This window comes from Lampetra fluviatilis, chromosome 39 (genome assembly GCF_964198595.1).
Source record: "Lampetra fluviatilis chromosome 39, kcLamFluv1.1, whole genome shotgun sequence".
Taxonomy (NCBI): Eukaryota; Metazoa; Chordata; class Hyperoartia; order Petromyzontiformes; family Petromyzontidae; genus Lampetra; species Lampetra fluviatilis.
This window is the reverse complement of record NC_136313.1, coordinates 11,877,501-11,899,403: the sequence shown is the minus strand read 5'-3', so window position 1 is coordinate 11,899,403 and position 21,903 is coordinate 11,877,501. Positions and strand designations below refer to the sequence as shown.

The 21,903-nt window shown below is 52.7% G+C and overlaps 1 protein-coding gene across 1 annotated transcript in view; it reads right to left on the bottom strand.

Moving 5' to 3' along the window:
* Positions 1-17: 17 nt before the first annotated feature.
* The window catches only part of LOC144946004 (coiled-coil domain-containing protein 33-like), a 78,571-nt gene continuing 56,685 nt past the window's right edge, over positions 18-21,903 (bottom strand). Inside the window, exons 6-11 of the mRNA XM_078874736.1 lie at positions 17,786-17,917; positions 8,519-8,603; positions 6,216-6,334; positions 5,395-5,478; positions 1,100-1,216; positions 18-666 (exon numbers count right to left, since the gene is read on the bottom strand). Coding sequence (XP_078730862.1) covers positions 604-666; positions 1,100-1,216; positions 5,395-5,478; positions 6,216-6,334; positions 8,519-8,603; positions 17,786-17,917 — 600 coding nt within the window. The 3' untranslated portion in view covers positions 18-603. The remainder of the gene's footprint in view (positions 667-1,099; positions 1,217-5,394; positions 5,479-6,215; positions 6,335-8,518; positions 8,604-17,785; positions 17,918-21,903) is intronic.

Sequence of the window (21,903 nt, the reverse complement as noted above, 5' to 3'; positions counted from 1 at the left end):
AGTCAAACAAGCCATAAGATTGTGAGAAAACCCATGCGATAATAAATACAATGTTTAACGTGGCACATGTGGCCTCCATCTTGCCGTGAAATATTTATATTCAACAAGAGGCACCTGAGTTTGAGTCCCAGCCATGGTTAACATCAGTGGTGTATGAAATCTGAACTGGTTGGGGCCCTCATAAACCCGGACTGACCAGCCTGGTGAAATGAGCAAATGGCCATCATGACCGACACGGCATGTGGAGGCCTTCGTCCAGCAGTGGGTTTATGATGGCTATAAATGGTAATTAACAATTCACGTGAATAGCGTAAAAACACCAGCAATAACGAAAGTCATGCAAAAGTGGTGAAATTCGCCCTCCCCCGTTACTGATGTGTCGCGACGGGGTCTTTCGATCGCGGTGCCGCGTCACTCAGCATTACACGAGCGTCTTCCCAGCATCACTCCAGCGTCACATAGTCGTCGCACCAGCGTCTATACAGCTTCAGACCGGCGTGATACCAGCGCCTCACCAGTGTCCATGGCATCACTGCATCACACTGACATCTCACTGGTGTCATACCAACGCCACATAGGCGTCTCATCGGCATCTCGCCAGCATCACACCAGTGGCTCCAGCTGTCCGTAACGCCGGCCCATCCCTTGCCGCAGCAAAGATCCCGCCTGTGCCGGGAGACACGAGCCGTGTCAACGCCCATCACGTGTCCAACAAGAAGATGACGCGTGCGCTCACAATACAGGACCCGAATTGTGCATTTAAGAATCGATTATTTACAATGTATGAAAAACGACATGCTCATGTGCAAATGTTACATTCAAGATAATAAGATTGGAAAACCTACAGCCGTTGGGCAGAATACGGCCCATAACTCGATTTCCTATGGCCTGCAGCCATTTAAAGCCTACCAGCTTAAAACAGCCCGCAAATGATACTTATCCGTCTCTTGCGAGCATCTTCGCCACACTAATCGGGCACTGGAGGGTAGTATTTTGACCTGCCAATACTGCATTTCTCACGTTTTCGCGTCGATTCGGCATTGAAAAGTGTAGGGCGGGGGGGGGCCGGAGGCAAGGGTGGGGGAGGGGGTGCACTCACGACGGGAAAGCCATGCAGGATGTCGGTGGACGTCCTCGTGAAGCCGTGCGAGCGCTCCGTCAAACGCATCACATAGTCCTGCCGCTCACGCCCCCATTTCTTGGCTTTCACCTTCAGCTACACGTGCCGTGTGGGAGGACACACCAGGGCGGTGCGGTCCAGGTGAAGGTGCCGCACAGGAGAGGCACAGCCTCGACAACGCAGGTTGCAGACTCACGCGATACTCGCGTTTGAAAGTTCTCCCCCTGTTCTGCATGGGTTTCCATCGGGTTCTCAAGTTTTTTTTCCCATAGCAAATAAAGACCCAAAAACCCACACAATGTACACTGGTATTTTCCAAGCATTCCAATGTTGAAAAACCACCTAAACATTACTCAATTGGAATTTATATAGAGCAACATCGCCTCCTACTGCAACAACGTAGGACCCTCCTGAAAAAGTCTTGATACGCGTATTTATAATAATAAGCACTCTTTCCAGAGGTGCATCGGAGACCTAATTACTGCCTAATTAGGTCTCCGATGCACCTCTGGAAAGAGTGCAATACAGGGTGTTTTAAAAAGATGGGCCCGATTTGAAATCGCTATATCTCTGCAACCACGAACCGCCCATGAATGAAACTCTTACCACTTGAAAGGGCGGGACATAGAGTTTCAAATGATTACCGCTAGATGCCTGTCCCAGCGCAAGATGGCGACCCTGCAATACAAGGCTTTTGCGTTCTGCAGTTAAGCAAGGCTGAATCCGTAATTGCGGTGCAGCGTGCATTTCAACGGCGTTTTGGCATTGATCCGCGAATGTCAAAGAGCATTCGTCGTTGGTACCGACAATTTGAGGAAACAGGCTGTTTATGTAAGGGGAAGAGCACAGGGCGACCACGTACCTCAGAGGAAAACGTGAGCAGAATTCAAGAGAGTTTTTTGCATAGCCCGCTGAAGTCCACTCATCGTGCCACCCGAGAACTTGCGATTCCTCATACGACTGTCTGGCATGTGTTAAGGCGACGTTTAATCATGAGGCTATACTGGTTGCAAATGGTATAGGCTCTTCGTGCAGGTGACAAAGGAAAGCGTGTAGAATTTTGTTATGCGATGTTACAGAACATGGAGGACGACAGCTTCTTACCGCGTTTGATTTTTAGTGCTGAAGCAACGTTTCATCTAAGCGGTAAAGTTAACCGTTACAATGTGCGCCTATGGGGATTAGAGAATCCACACAAAACTGTAGAGCATGAGCGTAATTCCCCGAAAGTGAACGTGTTTTGTGCTGTTTCTCAAAGAAAAGTGTATGGCCCTTTCTTTTTCAAGGGAAACAATTATGGGGCAAGCGTATCTCGAAATGCTGTAGAAATGGCTCTTTCCACAACTTGATGAAGATTCCGATGACTTCATTTTTCAGCAAGATGGAGCACCGCCACATTGGCACCTGCAGGTTCGACGTTTTCCGAATGACACACTGCCTCAACGTTGGATAGGTTGCACTGGACCCCAAGACCTGGCGCTACACTCGTGGCCCCCAAGATCCCCAGACATCACACCCTGCGACTTTTTCTTGTGGGGATACGTCAAAGACTGTTTTTGTGCCACCATTAGCGACTAATCTGGATGACCTCAAAAACAGAATCACGGCAGCGGTGACTTCAGTGGAAGAAGACACTTTGAGAGGCATTTGGGACGAATTTAACTATCGTCTCGATGTTGTCCGTACAGCAGGTGGAGGGCACAGAGCATTCATAAAATGGTTAGTAAATTTTGATAACTCATTAAACCGTTTGTAACTTTGTGTAATTTGTAACATGTTGCCATCGTGAAATATGCTGCTTTAAAATTGGGTCCATCTTCATGAAACACCCTGTATATGAGCAGACAACGGTTTATTTAGTTTAACCAGGTGAGAACTACAGAGACCAGCAAAAGTCTCAATTACAAGTGAGCCGGGGCATCAGTGTGCCTGGAGGGCGCGATGATTGATGCTGTGTATAATCCCACTTGAGAAATTTGCGGTGTCTTTTTTGTATTTGACAATCTTGGACCCCGGACGGTGGCACATAATGTCCACCGTGAAGTAGACGTAGCGTAATATTGTTATGATTATTAAAATCACAGTAATAATCAGGGTGGCCGCTGGGTTCAATCCGTTCAATAAGCAGAGAACACGCAAGGCTGTCACCGCCAGACACGTTACAGACAGATAGTACAGACCAGTTACATACAGGCACGTAGGGAATTGGGCAGGAAGGAACATTGCAGGCAGGCTGAGACAGATGCAGGCAATTAGACATTGGTAGCCGTGATGGCGGGGAGGATGCCGTGATACACTCACTCATCTTACACTGACCCACTCACACATTATTAATCAACATTTACAATTTTTTTCACGCTTCAACACACCGGTTGGCTAAAGCAGTGAACTATTTGTCTTTTGTCAACGTGACACTTTTTTACTGATTGGCCGTGTCGGGTGGTGGAGGGTTACGACACATTTATAAATAACGCGATCTAAACCCAAAAACGTTGATTATGAATAATATTGGTCGCGAAAGCCTACGTGTTAAACTCACTCACACATCATACACTGACTCACTCACACATCATACACTCACATAACCACTGACCCATTTGTAGTGGTGGTATTGACGTGCGCCGACTGTGACAGTGATGGATCACGGGGCGGCGCGGGGTGCGGGGTTGGGCACGCGTTGTGGGCGTGGTGTGGACGCGCGCGCCGGGAGTGAGAGATGACGGGGCGGCGCGGCGTGGGTGGTGAGGCACGATGAGATGTGGGAAAAGAGGATCGTAGCCAGCGCCCAGCGATTGGTCGAATAAGTGGGTGCTCGCAGCGACGTCCGCAGGTGGGGTATAAAGGGGGACGCGCGAGAGCACTCGGGGAGAGTTACCCAGTTGAAGACCCGAAGACGGAGCTGAAGACCTAGTGCCCCGAGACCCCTAGTCCCGCCGTCCTTGTGGGGACCGGGGCCCTGTGTGGCTCGGAGGCGAGGCTGTGGGACCCGGGGTCCGACGCCCCCGTGGGTCGGGCTGGGGACCCACAGTCGAGACGGATACCCCGGGCAGGGAGTGTCCCGAGTAGCTCAGTGGCGTTAGTCGCCGAGTAGCTAGGTGGATGTTGGTCATCCGAGTAGCTCAGTGGCGTTAGTCGCCGAGTAGCTAAGTGGGTGTTTGTCACCCGAGATACTAAGTGGATGTTGGTCATCCGAGTAGCTCAGTGGGCGTTAGTCGCCAAGTAGCTAAGTGGGTGTTTGTCACCCGAGATACTAAGTGGGTGTTTGTCACCCGAGATACTAAGTGGGTGTTTGTCACCCGAGATACAAAGTAGGTGTTAGTCCCCTGTGAACGAGTTTGGTGAAATAAAGAGTGTGTTACCCGTGAAGTCGTCTCCCGCCGAGTTACTACATTACACATTCACTCATCATACACTGATTCACTCATCATACACTCACTCACACTACCACTGACTGACTCACACATCATACACTCACTCACACTACCACTGACTCACTCACACATCATACACTGGGAGTGTCATGCTGCCGGATATGGCTGCAGGTTTGGTCGTACATGTTGTGTGTATCGTTTATTGTTAAATTTGAATCAAAGTTCTTATGATTACCGTTGTTACATTGTATTTTATACTCTTTGGTTCTTTTGGTAAAGTCACGTATAAAGATAAAATAATAAATTAAACTGACTTTATACGTGACTTTACCGAAAGAACCAAAGAGTAATTCCTGCAGTCACGAAAGCTCCAAATTTAAGATTGTATTTTATAGTTTTATTTTGGTGATTCGAAAACATGTGGTTAAGCTATGTTTCTTGCGGAAGTGCGGAGTTAGCCTGATAGCTTGAATCTAAGTTGTCTTATGGTTGTTATTGTTTGACTTGCATCACACTGGGATTTTTGCACACAGCGTTCTAATACAGTGTATTTTTCTGGAAGATTTGCTGGTTTATCCAGGATGTTTCTGTTGCGCGTCGTCGCTTTAAGATGTTCTCTGTTCATATTTTGTTTGTTGCGGTTGCACCCAACTCAAGAGCCGCATGGCTCACAGGGCTATACCAATTAATTAAACTTGAAACTTGAGATACTAGGATTTAGAGTAATTATCATTTTGAAAGATATCATCGGTGCATGGTTGTTCGCTGGAAATGGTGCGGTGTTGGGGAGCCACTGAATTGGAGCATGCGCCAAACAAGTTTTGATGCAGCGCTGAACAAACACAGCGGGGTCGAGGGCAGGACAGAAGCGAGTGAGGAGGCGGTCGAGGTAGTCGGACTTACCTCTTCTTCTAGCTGTCGGACGCGGCCCTCTGCCCTCTCGACCTTGGCGAGCAACGCCATCTTCTCGGCAACCGAGAACACGTCCTGAGCACCGGTGGCGGCGGGGCCAGAGGATGGGCACCCACATACATGGCCGCCAGGTGAATCGGAGGACTCTGTACCTTGGGGGGTTTATCTGCTCAAGGCAGTGCCGTCTCCCTTCTCAAATGAGCATTCATTGGTGACTCATTTCCACTGGCAGCCCATGGTGTAAATTCTAAATTCTTTTGGCAGGCACCAGTCTATCCAAAGGACAGCTCCTGCCGACTTCATGCAAAAGGGATGGTGGTTGAGTCAACCTCTGACCTGGAATATGAATGTGCTTTTTTGGAGAAGCATTCATCGAAAAGTGGATAACAATGAGTCGAGTGAACTAACCACTGCATGACCCATCCGGGAGGGGTGGTGTTGGCAGCCCTGTCTTTGTATAGCACTCCCTGCTCTAAAGAGACCTCCAATCTGTCTCTCAACATACAAAAATGTTTCAGTCCATCAGCCTGTTGGCCTTCCAGACCAATATTATCAAGCAGCATCTGTTTAAGCAATCAAATTTTGGATCTGAGTCTCATCAGCAGTCAGGCTTTTTAAACAAATTCTGCAGGATTTACTAGACACTAAAAAGCACTACGTATTCAACAAGGGACTCTATCCAAATACGAGAATCAACACAGTATTCACCCACGATGCTCCACGGCAATGCAAAATGAGGTTGTGCACAGCACTGCTCTGAAGGGGCGAAGAGACAGTGAGACACGGGCATGCAGCTTGAATGCTGGGCCTACCTGTGGGGGCCTTTGCTGGGTGTGGGGGTGAGGTTGCGCCCTCAACCTCTCGAGCTCCATCCTCAGACGTGCGTTCTCCACCCCCAGCACCAGCTCCACGTCCTTGAGGAGGTCTCCATCTGTAGACGCGGAGTTAAAGGTCACGCGGGGTTAGAGGTCAGGCGGCGTGACTGGGATCCCACTTTTGTGACGTTAACAAAATGTATTCAGTATCCTGTATTTAAAAACATAACAATGGTGCAGATTCAGGGTATGCTTGGCAATCGTCTAAAAATATTGTCCCATGGACAATTAACTCTCAGAAAAGAGTGTAAAATACAAAGTGACCATAAGAACACATACAGTGAGGGAAAAAAGTATTTGATCCCCTGCTGATTTTGTACGTTTGCCCACTGACAAATAAATGATCAGTCTATAATTTTAATGGTAGGTTTATTTGAACAGTGAGAGACAGAATAACAACAACAAAATCCAGAAAAACGCATGTCAAAAATGTTATAAATTGATTGGCATTTTAATGAGGGAAATAAGTATTTGACCCCCTCTCAATCAGAAAGATTTCTGGCTCCCAGGTGTCTTTTATACAGGTAACGAGCCGAGATTAAAGGGAGTGCTCCTAATCTCAGCTTGTTATCTGTATAAAAGACACCTGTGCACAGAAACAATCAATCAATCAGATTCCAAACTATCCACCATGGCCAAGACCAAAGAGCTCTCCAAGGATGTCAGGGACAAGATTGTAGATCTACACAAGACTGGAATGGGCTACAAGACCATCGTCAAGCAGCTTAGTGAGAAGGTGACAACAGTTGGTGTGATTATTCGCAAATGGAAGAAACACAAGAACTGTCAATCTCTCTCGGCCTGGGATTCCATGCAAGATCTCACCTCGTGGAGTTGCAATGATCATGAGAACGGTGAGAAATCAGCCCAGAACTACACGGGAGGATCTTGTCAATGATCTCAAGGCAGCTGGGACCATAGTTACCAAGAAAATAGTTGGTAACACACTACGCCATGAAGGACTGAAATCCTGCAGCGCCCGCAAGGTCCCCCTGCTCAATAAAGCACATATACATGCCCGTCTGATGTTTGCCAATGAACATCTGAATGATTCAGAGGACAACTGGGTGAAAGTGTTGTGGTCAGATGAGACCAAAATGGAGCTCTTTGGCATCAACTCAACTCGCCGTGTTTGGAGGAGGAGGAATGCTGCCTATGACCCCAAGAACACCATCCCCACCGTCAAACATGGAGGTGGAAACATTATGCTTTGGGGGTGTTTTTCTGCTAAGGGGACAGGACAACTTCACCGCATCAAAGGGACGATGGACGGGGCCATGTACCGTCAAATCTTGGGTGAGAACCTCCTTCCCTCAGCCAGGGCATTGAAAATAGGTCGTGGATGGGTATTCCAGCATGACAATGACCCAAAACACACGGCCAAGGCAACAAAGAAGTGGCTCAAGAAGAAGCACATTAAGGTCCTGGAGTGGCCTAGCCAGTCTCCAGACCTTAATCCCATAGAAAATCTGTGGAGGGAGCTGAAGGTTCGAGTTGCCAAACGTCAGCCTCGAAACCTTAATGACTTGGAGAAGATCTGCAAAGAGGAGTGGGACAAAATCCCTCCTGAGATGTGTGCAAACCTGGTGGCCAACTACAAGCAACGTCTGACCTCTGTGATTGCCAAGGGTTTTGCCACCATGTACTAAGTCATGTTTTGCAGAGGGGTCAAATACTTATTTCCCTCATTAAAATGCCAATCAATTTATAACATTTTTGACATGCGTTTTTCTGGATTTTGTTGTTGTTATTCTGTCTCTCACTGTTCAAATAAACCTACCATTAAAATGATAGACTGATAATTTCTTTGTCAGCGGGCAAACGTACAAAATCAGCAGGGGATCAAATACTTTTTTCCCTCACCGTACACCCGACATGTAATTTATGTTTTTTTAACAGGACACTCTAAGGCAGGGTTTTTCAACTACATATAAACTTTATGGGCCACAGATTAAGTTTATCATTTGCTGATGGGCCACGTGACATCACATGGTCACATTATCACATGTACAGATGGCAGGCACAGCCACTTCCATCTCCCTAATCTTTGACTCCTGCCTAGAGCTCTCTCATCTCCACCTCTTGTATATCTCTCTTCCATCTCACTAATTTGTATGTCTTCATGTCCCGGTGATCCACATCTCTTGGAGGACAATACCTCAATGGCGGGTCACTCTGAGATCCCCACCAATTGAAGAACCCGACTTTAGGGAAGAGTCCCAACCAACCACACTTCCCACCTTTGGTCGGAGTGTCCGACTTTGATCGCTTGGTCGCCTTCTGCCTGGCCTGCCTCTCCAGCAGCCGTTCCATCTTCTCCATGACCTGCAGGAAGGAAGGTGGACCTCAGGGCAGTGGTGCGCACCACCCCAGTGAGCGGCCAGGCGGGTGTGTGTGTGTGTACGGCAGGGAGCACTCGGGAGAGTGTGCGTGCGCATACGAGAGAGAGCAGACAGCTGTGTGTGTGTACGTGGGTCGATGGGGAGCAGTGGCGCAGCGGTTGCCAAGCCAAGCCACGAATCCGGCTACGACCAGAGTTCGATTCCCGCTCACGGTCAACACCAGTGACGATTATCTGAACCAGTCCTGGGCCTTCCCTAGGTTGACTCGGCCTCAAATGAGTATCAGGTGCTGTGTGTAAATAATCGCCACTGAAGAGATAAAGGCGACCGGGCGTGGTACTGGCCACCCACCTCTCGTGTGCTGTGCCGGCTTTCATATGTAATGACTCAGAGGCACTAACAGTAAGAGGCACTCTGTTTATTAACACGGCCTGACAGTAACATTTAGTAACTACAGTTCCCAGTCAGGACAGCTAGTAGACTGCCTGACTGGCGACGCCGAGATGGTGAAGATGGTGACGACAAAGACTCCAGCAGCACGATGGGATCCCACTCGAAACGACAGCTCCGAGGTCCCCTCCCGGGGCCCCTCTTATACGGTCAGCATGGTCTGGCTCCGCCCCCGGCCACGCCCCCTTCTGGAGCCTACTAGCGGGTTCTCGATGTGCCGTTTCCGTAACCTTTCCCCTAGATCCCTCTCTGGTCTATCACGTGGCCTGCTGCCAGTCAGGGCTGCTGTAACTGCAGATCCCCTTCCCTGCCAGTAGCCAGCGCTATGCTGCTACGTGACCGATTCTATATCACTACACATAGATGCTTGCCAACAGCACTTGCCCCTACAGTCTGCTAAAGGATCTTTGTCTTATGTGTGTTTGTACGTGCATGTGTGCACGTGCATGCATTTGTATGTACGTGTATATGTATGCATGCGTGTGTTTGTATGTGCTTGAGTCAGTGCTTGTATGTGTGGTGTAGTAACTCGGCGGGAGACGACTTCACGGGTAGCACACTCTTTATTTTACCAAACTCGTTCACAGGTGACTAACACCCACTTAGTATCTCGGGTGACAAACACCCACTTAGTATCTCGGGTGACAAACACCCACTTAGCTACCCTGGCGACTAACGCCCACTGAGCTACTCGGGTGACCAACACCCACTTAGCTACCCTGGCGACTAACGCCCACTGAGCTACTCGGGTGACCAACACCCACTTAGCTACTCGGCGACTAACGCCCACTGAGCTACTCGGGTGACCAACACCCACTTAGCTACTCGGCGACTAACGCCCCTGAGCTACTCGCTACCCTGGCGACTAATGCCCACTGAGCTACTCGGGTGACCAACACCCACTTAGCTACCCTGGCGACTAACGCCCACTGAGCTACTCGGGTGACCAACACCCACTTAGCTACTCGGCGACTAACGCCCACTGAGCTACTCGGGTGACCAACACCCACTTAGCTACTCGGCGACTAACGCCCCTGAGCTACTCGGGTGACCAACACCCACTTAGCTACCCTGGCGACTAACGCCCACTGAGCTACTCGGGACACTCCCTGCCCGGGGTGTCCGTCTTGACTGTGGGTCCCCAGCCCGACCCACGTGGGCGTCGGACCCCGGGTCCCACAGTCTCGCCTCCGAGCCACACAGGGCCCCGGTCCCTATAAGGACGGCGGGACTAGGGGTCTCGGGGCACTAGGTCTTCAGCTCCGTCTTCTGGTCTTCAACTGGGTAACTCTCCCCGAGTGCTCTCGCGCGTCCCCCTTTATACCCCACCTGCGGACGTCGCTGCGAGCACCCATCCTATTCGACCAATCACTGGGCGCTGGCTACGATCCTGTTTTCCCACATCTCAGCGTGCCTCCCCACCCACGCCGCGCCGCCCCGTCATCTGTCACTCCCGGCGCGCGCGTCCACACCACGCCCACAACGCGTGCTCAACCCCGCACCCCGCGCCGCCCCGTGATCCATCACTGTAACAGTCGGCGCACGTCAACACCACCACTACATCACCCCCTACCACATAGCTCGCAGCCGACCCGGCTGCTATAAAAATATACAAACACCCCTGTGTGCCCCGTAACACAACACAACAACAAGAACAACAACTAACGTAACAACACAACACAACGCGAACACTACCATCCGCAACCATCAACCAATGCCACCGCGACAATAGAACAATATATACAATCCGGCGAGTGACAATAGCAATGTGTATGCAGAAAGAAAAATAAATGGAAATTTTTTTCTTTTCTTTCGACTCGTGCAGCGTCCCATTCTTTCCGAGCGTCCCTACAACGGGACATTACCCCGGCAGAGGGGAACACCGGGCGAGCTCGGTGTCGAAAAAAAAATGTCTTCATGAAAATTGTTGTGCCCTAGCCCGAGTCCGCCTTGCCGGTCCGTCGTACGGCACCAGACGCGGTTGAACGTCCGGTGGTGCCGGCAGTTCAGGAAGACATTGGCCAGGCATCGAGGACCCGTGCGTGCCGCGGGGTTCAGGTTCCCGACGGTCAGCAGCCGTCAAGCCCGAGGCACCTGGGGGTGGGTCAGGTGGAGACACGTGAGGATCAGCCTGCGACACCTCCCTCCCCGAGTCGACGGTCACATCACACGCCCGGTCGTTATGGCACAGAACGGGGTCACACGGTGCCGCATAGGGCTTCAGTCAGGAGGGGTGCACGTACCAACGGCGTTTTTCCCATTTAATCTGTATACTCTGGGGTCGTGCAACCCGCACAATTTCCACCGGTCCCCTCCAAGGTCTCAACAATTTGGGGGACGTAGCCAACGGTGCATGTGGACAATGCAGCCAGGCCTTATCGCCTGGTTTCCAATCATGCGTATGCACCCTCCGCCCATGCAATCTCTCGTTCGCGATTTGCCGAGACCGCGAATTCAACCTCGCCGCCTCCCGCGCTTCAGTCAATTTGGCGATATTAAATTTGATGTGGTCTGCCAATTTTGATTTTGCACGTGGCTGGGAAATCCCCAGTTGGACGTCCATGGCCGGATCGGCCTCCCGCCCATACATAAGAAAAAATGGGGAAAACCCCGTCGCCGCATGAGGGGCCATTCGATAGGCCGCGAGTACCCCCGGCACCTGTAAGTCCCAATCAACCTGATCGTCGCAGACCTGTTGGCACAACATAGACGTAATTGTCCTGTTCAGACGCTCAACCATCCCGTCAGTCTGCGGGTGGTAGGGGGAAGTACGCACTTTCTTTGTACCCAACAGGTCGCACACCTCGCGCAACAAAACGCTCGAAAAATTCTTTCCTTGATCCGTCAGCAAGCGTTCGGGGGCGCCCTTGTCCAAAACATAACCCTGGACGAAGGCGTCCGCCACCGCTGCAGCCGACTGGTTGGCGAGTGGCCATGCCATGGGCCATCGGGTGAAGTATTCTACGCCAACCAGCAGGAACCTATTTCCCCTCGGTGTAGCAGGAAAGGGCCCCAAGATGTCCAACGCAACCAATTCGTTTGTGCGCGAAACTTGAATGGATTGCAGCGGTGGATTAGCTGCCAATGGTGGCGGTTTTCTTTTGGCGCACCCTACGCATCCCTTAAGAATATTCGCCACGTCGTTACCCATCCCCGGCCAATAATAGTCTCGCTGGATTAGGGCGAGCGTTTTGTGAAAACCCAGATGCATGAGCCGTTCATGAGCTGCCAGAACGACCCTACCCCGCATAGCAACAGGCACAACGAGCACGTGACGCTGGGACATGTTGTCCCACTTCATCAAAAGGCCCTGTCTGCACACCCAGGAACCGACCCGCGCATCCCCTACCTCGGGAGCGCCAACTTTTCGACGTAGCGTAAGTAGGGAGCTGTCGGACATTTGGAGACGGCCCCACTCAATGAGGGGCAACGACAACAGCGAATCCCTCCCCGTGGGGGCGTCGACTCCCGGGGTGTCAGTGGCGGCGAGCGCAACTCCTGGGGTGTCGGCGACCGGGGGTTTGCACCGCGCCGATCCCAACAAACATGTGCAGTCCGTGCACGGTGGCAACCGCGACAAGGCGTCCGCATTTGAGTGTCGCAATCCCTTACGGTAAATCGTCGTGAATTGGTAGTCCTGAAGGACCTCCAACCATCGGGACAATTGGCCCGATGGCTGTGCCACGCGCATAGCGTATTGTAGAGCCGCATGGTCCGTACGGACCGTAAAATGACGGCCGTAAAGATACGGCCTGAATTGCTGTGTAAAAAACACAATCGCTAACAATTCACGACGAGTCACACAATAGCGTTGTTCGGCGGGGGAAAGAACTCTACTACCGTAGGCGACCACCCGTTCAACCCCCCCGACCACCTGTGAGAGCACCCCCCCGATACCCGTGTTGCTGGCATCTGTGTCAAGCAAAAACGGTTGTGTGAAATCGGGGTAACACAAGGGGGGAGCCTGCACCAAGGCGTCACGAAGGGAGCAGAACGCAGCCTCCTCTTCCGCCCCCCAGTGAAACCACACACCCTTAGCCGTCAAAGCGTGCAGGGGCCTGGCTATGGTGGCAAACTGCTTGACAAAACGACGGTAATAGGAGGCGAAACCAATAAAACTGCGAACCTCCGTGACCGAGGTTGGCGTTGGCCATGAGCTGACGCAGTGCGTCTTAGCAGGGTCCGTCGAGATCCCTGAACGACTCACGATATGGCCCAAATACCTGACCGATTCCCGAAGCAGAAAACATTTAGCCGGTTTAAATTTAAGCTCAGCGGAACGCATCCTGAGGAACACCGCTCTCAGTCGCTGGAGGTGCTCCTCAAAAGTCCGACTGAAGACGATGATATCGTCGAGATAAATCAAACAGGTATCCCATTGGAGGCCCGACAAAACCAATTCCATGAGTCTCTGGAACGTGGCGGGAGCGGAATGTAAGCCCATGGGCAAACGGTTGAATTCAAATAGGCCACCAGGTGTCCGGAAAGCGGTTTTAGGTTTAGACTCGTTATCGAGTGGCAATTGCCAAAATCCGGAAAGCAGATCGAGTGTGGAAAAAAACTGTGCTCCCGCCAAGGCATCCAGCGACTCATCCATCCTGGGGAGCGGATACGCATCCGCCATCGAGATTTTGTTTAAGCGGCGGAAATCGACACAAAACCGCAAGGACCCGTCCTGTTTTTTAACTAGGACAATAGGAGCACCCCACGGACTAGAAGAGGGCGAAATGATATCGGCCGCCAACATATCATTAACCGCCGATTGCACATGCTCCTTCTCGGCTGGGCTGAGCCGGAAGGGATTCTGACGAATAGGGGCCGCGTCCCCTGTAGCTATGTGGTGGCGCAACAGGTCCGTGCAGCCGATATCGTACTTATGTTTGCTGAACACGTCAGCAAACTCGAGTAGCAAACCCCTCAATGCTCCCAATTGCACTTTGGACAAGTTAGCAGAACCGGCACACAACGAGTCCAACCACTCTGTCCCCTCATCACTTGGAGGATGCGACTCGACAGTGAAATCTGCTTGAGCCACGAGCCGTTCCTCAACGGGTAGCGGCGCGGCGTGAGCCAGCACCGTTCCCTGCGCAATTACGGCCGGCCGCGACCCCGTATTCAGGACCATTACGAACGGCTCACTGTCCCCTCTCACCATGGTTTGAGCAACCGCTAAGTCGAGGCCCCTTCTGGCCCTGTTAGACGGCCCCAACAGCACCCCCTGTGCCTCCGCCCCCACCTCGAGTGGTTTCCTCAACCGAAGGGGTACCAACATTTGCGATCCCGGGGGCACCCGTACAGTCTGAGTTGCCAGCGCCTGCACCGTCGCACAAACCGTGCGTATTTTGGTAGGGCTCGTCAAGAACGCAACCCGCCGACCTGACGGAAGCTCAATGCAGGCCTGATCTATGAGAATTTTGATGGGCATTTTGGACAAAAAGTCCGTACCTAGCAAACAGGGAACGGCCAGCGATGATGATACAAAAATAGGGCCCGCCAATTTGATGTCACCAATGCAAATAGTCGCCCGAATCTGGCCGATGATCCCCAGGGATCCCCCATTCGCCGCATAAAATGGCACGTCCACTGGCAGAAGGGGTCTTCTTTGGACGGGAAGAATGTTATAAATAAGGTCCGAGATGATAGTGGCCGACGCACCCGTGTCCACAAGCACCCGGACCTCAACCCCGTCAATAAACCCCGTTACCACGGACGACCCGGCCGACGCAGCCACTATCCTGTGGGCCAATTCGGACCACTCGACTGCTTGCGGGCCGTGTACGGACCCCCCTCGCCGAAGTGAACCCCCGGCACCCAGCCGCGAACCCCCCACCGCCAAGCGGCGACCCGAATGTGCCGTGTTTGTGGACCGAGCGTGTGAGGTGCCGCGACTTGCCGGGTTTTGTTGGGATGACTTGTGGGCCTGGTCGTCGTCCCGACGTGGTCCTGGGGCGCGCTGACGCGGGGCCCGTCACCCGGCTGCGACGTGACCCCGAAGGCCGCAGTTGTAGCAGACGACGAGGGACGTCGTAGGTTTCGGTTGCTCCAGCTTGCGGGATGAACGTGTGGGCGAACGACCTCCCGTTCTCCACTCCCCCGGACGCGATGCAGCGAAGGCCTGCTCCTGATCCGCAGCTGGCTGAGGTTCGGCGATCGTGGCCAGTGCCGCGTTCCCCGCCCATTTGCAGACGACCCCCGGCTTGCGTTTGAGGACCTCGTACGCGTGAATGCTCGTGGCGATCGCCAGGGAGCAGATATCCATTTCGTCCGCCACATTGATGGGGACCCCCAACTCGTGGGCCAACGCCAGCAGCTGCTCCGTCACCATGGCGTCCTTCCCCTCCTTGTCCATGCGGGGAAAAGCTGCGTCCGCCAAGGCGAGCAGTGCCGTGCGATAGGCGAGCGTCGTTTCTCCAGCCACCTTCCGCCGATCATAGAACTGGTGGCGACAGGTGGAGGGTGGTCCGAACACCTTCGCCATCAGGTGTAGTGCGGCCTGGAGCGTAGAGCGGGACGACCTTGCAGCAGATGTGAAGGCTGCAAGCGCGTCGTCGTCGAGCATCGCTGGCAACGCACGCAGGGCAGTGGTGTCGGACCACCCCGACATTTCCTGATGAGCGAGGAACCTTCGTTGGAAGGCTCCCCAGTCGCCCCCATCCGCCTTGAACGCCGACAGCGCGGGCAATCTTTGCTGGAGGACCCGATCGTCGTCGACGTCGGAGAGATTTTTCCGCGCTCCGCTGTAGTTGTGTAAAATGTCGGCTCGGTCGTCAGGCGCAAAATGGAGAGCTCCGGCGCGCGCTGATGACGTGGGCTGCGCTGAGCGGAGGTCTCCGGCCACGTGGTGTCCGTGCTTCCCGCCAATCAATGGCGGCCCCTCAAAAACGGCGGCAACTTCCAGACTTTTGGCGCGAAGCGCCTTTTGGCGGGATCCCTCCAACGTCGCTTTCTCCACCAACCCCGCAGCCGTTTTTTCGCTCGCCGGAACGGAGATGTCCGCCAAGACAGCGGCGGCGGCGAGTAGCAACTCCGCCAACCGGGAGTGTGCGTCTTGGAGGCTGGTGTCGGAGGCGAGCGGAGCATCGGCCATCACCGCGAAGTGCTGCATCGGCGGCAACTCCTCGTCCTCTCCTCCCGAGGTTGGTGTCCCCGGTACGCCGTCGTCGTCCCGACCTCGCTCGTGGGTACGGGTAGTCTTCCTCGTGTCCATTCTTCTTGAAGACAGGTTTACTTCTGACGCCAGTTGTGGTGTAGTAACTCGGCGGGAGACGACTTCACGGGTAGCACACTCTTTATTTTACCAAACTCGTTCACAGGTGACTAACACCCACTTAGTATCTCGGGTGACAAACACCCACTTAGTATCTCGGGTGACAAACACCCACTTAGCTACCCTGGCGACTAACGCCCACTGAGCTACTCGGGTGACCAACACCCACTTAGCTACCCTGGCGACTAACGCCCACTGAGCTACTCGGGTGACCAACACCCACTTAGCTACTCGGCAACTAACGCCCACTGAGCTACTCGGGTGACCAACACCCACTTAGCTACTCGGCGACTAACGCCCCTGAGCTACTCGCTACCCTGGCGACTAACGCCCACTGAGCTACTCGGGTGACCAACACCCACTTAGCTACCCTGGCGACTAACGCCCACTGAGCTACTCGGGTGACCAACACCCACTTAGCTACTCGGCGACTAACGCCCACTGAGCTACTCGGGTGACCAACACCCACTTAGCTACTCGGCGACTAACGCCCCTGAGCTACTCGGGTGACCAACACCCACTTAGCTACCCTGGCGACTAACGCCCACTGAGCTACTCGGGACACTCCCTGCCCGGGTGTCCGTCTTGACTGTGGGTCCCCAGCCCGACCGACGTGGGCGTCGGACCCCGGGTCCCACAGTCTCGCCTCCGAGCCACACAGGGCCCCGGTCCCTATAAGGACGGCGGGACTAGGGGTCTCGGGGCACTAGGTCTTCAGCTCCGTCTTCTGGTCTTCAACTGGGTAACTCTCCCCGAGTGCTCTCGCGCGTCCCCCTTTATACCCCACCTGCGGACGTCGCTGCGAGCACCCATCCTATTCGACCAATCACTGGGCGCTGGCTACGATCCTGTTTTCCCACATCTTAGCGTGCCTCCCCACCCACGCCGCGCCGCCCCGTCATCTGTCACTCCCGGCGCGCGCGTCCACACCACGCCCACAACGCGTGCTCAACCCCGCACCCCGCGCCGCCCCGTGATCCATCACTGTCACAGTCGGCGCACGTCAACACCACCACTACATATGCATGCGCGTGCATGTCTGCGTGCACGTAAATTTGTGTGCGCGCGCGTGCATGAGCTTATGTGTGTGTATGTACTGTGTGCAAGCACCTATGAAGGTTGGAACGATCCACGAGGGGGTGGGTGGCCAGCACCATGGCCAAACGCGTTTGTCTCCTGAATGGCGATGTTTACACACCACACTAGGTGCTCGTTTGAGGCTGAGTCGACCTAGGGGAGGCCCAGGACCGTTTCAGATAATCGTCACTGGTGTTGACTGAACCGGAATCAAACCCGGCTTGCCAAGTTCGGAGCACAGCACGCTAACTGCCTTCATAGGTGCTCACTAACAGCACTTGCCCCAAAAGTCTGGTAAGGCTATACAAGTGTGTGCTTTTGGCCCATGTACATATATATATGCGTACGCATCCGTGTACGTTGGTGCGCACCTTCTCCTGCTGTCGTATAGTCTCCTCCAGGCGCTTGACCCGTGCCGCTCGCTCCTGACACTTGTGGAGCGCCGCCTGCTGCTGTTGGTGAACGCGGCGCAGCTGCAGCAGCTCATGCTCTCGCTCGTTCTTCTGCAGTCGCCATGACAACGATCACACGGCGATCGGAGATCGGGAGGTCAGAGTTTGCGATCGAGCAGAGGTGCCGATAATTTTCATTACCGAGGGCCGAATAGCGCTGTCAAATACCGTTTGTGGGCAACCACATTTGAATGCATAAACCTCAGCCACTTCTGCCCCTGCAGTGATAGCGTCAATTAGCAATGCAGTGTTGTTTCCAGGTCGAAAATATTCCTCTCTCGGACCCGATAGCGACACCGCGGTGGCGAATGGGCTCCAGGGTGGCAAATGGAAAAAAGACACGTTTTGTAAAATGATTAACCATATCAGGCACACATTTCTTACAGGGGTGCTGCAGTGGCGAGATGTTAACTACCTCGCCTGGTATACAGGAGGTTGTGGTTTCGATCCCGACACTGACGCCTGCTGTATATTTGGAGTTTGCATGTTCTCCCCATGGTCGCATAGTTTTTTACTCGACATCTATACCTATGTAGTGCTGAACTTTACACGGACAACTTCTTCCTTTTCTGTCGTCACTTTATTTGTCCAACAGCACATTTCGCCACCATCCTTTAACTTGTTCTCCGCTCGCTCGCCGCGCTCCGCCGGCCTCGCTCGCTCCGTTCCTCCCTCTCTCTCTCTCCGTCTCTCCCGACTCCCTTCTCTGCTTCCCAATCCCACTCCCGCCATCGCTCTCTCTCTCAGCTTCTCCGTCTCACTCCGACTGTCGCTCTCGTTCGGCTTTTCCGTCTCACTCCGACTATCTCTCTCCGTCTCTACTGCTACCCTATACTTCTTCTTCCACTCCACTGCTACCCTACACTTCTTCTTCTCCACTGCTACTCTATGCTTCTTCTTCTCCACTGCTATCTTACACTTCTTCTCCACTGCTACCCTACATTTCTTCTTCTTCTTCTCCACTGCTAATCTATTCTTCTTCTTATTCTTCTCCACTGCTACTCTACACTTTTTCTTCTTCTCCACTGCTACTCTATGCTTCTTCTTCTTCTGCTCCGACCAACACGGTCCAGCTCCCAGCACAACTCCCCGTCTTGCTCTGACACTCCCTATTATTCCCCATCCTCATTAACTCCCAATTAATTAGTTGGCGTCCCCCCTAACGCCCCGCGCCCCCGGCCCCGCTGCCACCTGTCTCCATTCCCAGACTTGGAGGCACCACCTTGTACTCAACAACAACAACCGGCCAATCACTGCCCTGCATCTATAATTGCCTAACGGGCCGTCTCCGACTCACTCGTTGGCCCCCAGCAACAGCAGCATGTCCCGATTCGACCCCACTATTCCCAACCCGCACGTGTGTACAATTACCCCCCTTGGCGTGCGTTAAACCACTACACATATAAACGCGTAGCTTTATCTGTAATGAACGCTGCACTTCCCGTCGTTTTCATGCAGGAGGCGCATAGGTTTGAACGACGGCGGCGCACGGACAGACATTTGATTACGTTGGTAAGCGCACTACTTTATCTACTTTGTATGATGCATATGATGAACGCTTATGAGAGAGAGAGAAGAGCGAGGAGAGGCCAAGGAGAGGCGGCCCACTCTTCTCTCTCTATTTGCCTTCATGTTTGCTTTCATCTGCTACTTCTCTCAGCCCCCATCACCTCTCAAGCTGTGGGAGGACCACAAATTGGACTCTCGACTACATGCAAAGAGATGCCGACGACACCGCCATCAACAAAGCAGTTCACGACATCAACAGCGTTCTCCTGCAGCACGGATTCTCTTGCAAAGCAATTGGATTGCCAACACCAAAGGGAACCCACCGGAAGAAGATGTGTATGACCAAGTTGAGGAAGCAAACGAGGGTGCACCACATCTTGTGATGCTCAACAAGAAGCAGCTCGACGCGTTCAACAAGATCATCATGGCTGTCGATGACGAGAATGTTACGAACCGATGCTTCTATCTCGACGGTCCCAGAGGCTCAGGCAAGACCTTCCTCTACACAACTCTCATGGTGTACATCCGGAGTCGAGGACAAATTGCACTGCCATTTGCAACGACAGGCATCGCCACCACAATGCTCAAAGGAGGACGTACTGTTCACAGCGGATTAAAGCTTCCAGTTCCCTTGCTCGACACTTCAGTCTCTTCTATGCGACCTGCATCACCACAAGCCGAAGTTCTGCGCAAAGCTTCGCTCATCATCATCGATGAAATTATTATGCTACCGAAGAACGGACTTCGTTGCATCGACAATCTCTTGCGCGAGGTGATGGGCAACGAGAAATCATTCGGCAGCAAAGTCTTCATTGTAGGCGGCGACTTCCGACAGACTCTTCCCATTGTGCAGCGAGGAACGCGAACAGACATCTTTGAGTGCTGTATCAAGGCAAGCCGGTTGTGGAAGAACTTCATGCAGCTCATGCTTGCGACAAACATGCGCAGCGAGGGACAAAATGAGCACAATGAATGGCTGCTTAAAGTTGGAACAGGCACCCACCTTGCCCCCAGTGGTGGGAATCTTCGAATAGGACACAATTCAAATCCCTGAGCAGATGGTGGCAACGGAGGATCTCATCAAATCCATCTTCGGCAGCATTGCAGACATGTCTATAGACGACCTTTCAAAGCGAGTCATTGTAGCACCGACCAATGCACAGACATTCGAAATGAACCGCAAGATCATTGGACAGATGCCCGGCGAGCTTGCCATCTACTACAGCGCCGATTCTGTCGTGAGTGAAGATCTCAGTGACACAATACATTTCCCAGTAGAGTTTCTCAAACACCAGACGCCATCGGGAATGCCACCACACGTCTTGCTGCTCAAGAAGGGCGTCATCATCATGCTTCTGCGGAATCTCCACCCAAAGAAAGGACTTTGCAACGGCACGCGACTGATTGTGGAGGAGCTCACGAGATATTTTATCAAGGCGCGGATCATCTACGAGTGTAACCCAGGCAATTCGGTGTTCATTCCCAGAATTGACTTGGCCCCGACCGACACAACTTTGCCATTTGTTTTTCGCCGACTACAATTTCCCATTATCCCCGCATACGATATCACAATCAACAAGTCGCAGGGACATACTGTCGATTACATTGAAATCGATCTGCAAACGGCGGTCTTCTCGCACGGCCAGCTCTATGTCGCCTTATCTCAATCCCGCAATCCCAAACAGGTGAAAGTCCGCATCGAATCGAACCCCCAGCAAGGACATCTACTTAACGACGAGAGAAAATTCACACAAAATGCCATTTTCAATGAAGCCTTCCAGATGTAAAATTATATAAGCTTTGAATGAAGAAATACAATTTTCTACTTCAAAACATAATAACATTCAGAGATCTTTCATTTTGAAACTTAAAAACGGAGGATCGGGTGCTTGCGAGAATGTGTCGTTAGTGTGCAAATTTGGCGACTTTTTGAGACGAAGGCCAGAAATGCTTTTGTTCGGGGACGCCTGTGGCACCCCCGAACAACTACTTAAGAAATATACGCTTAGAATATTTTGCTGCTATACATTTGTAGTGCTAATTCTTATGAGATGCGGGTGTAGAAATACTCACATGATCCTTGGTTACAGTGTTAGGATAATGTCACGAGGAAAAGGAGAGAGAAGGCGGGGCGAGAGACAGAGAAAACGCACACAGGTGTAATAAAGGACTCTCTCTCATATGTCGATCTCCGTTGTCCTTTATTGGGTTCGTAGAATCTCGTTACCACGGCGTCCTCGCTCAGGCCCGCGTCTCTCCCGACGATCTCTCCACAGCCACTCTGCTGCTCCGATATGCAGTCTCCCTGCTGCTCCGATATGCAGTCTCCCTGCTGCCCCTGATATGCAGTCTCCCTGCTGCCCCCGATATGCAGTCTCCCTGCTGCTCCGCCTTGCAGCCACACCGCTGCTCCGCTCTCTAGCTTCACTGCTGCCCCGTATACAGCTAGCCTCCCACAGCCCGCTAGCTCTCTGCGTCTGACACCGATGGCTGACGGTGTCGACGTCTCCCACTGCGTGGCGACCGCG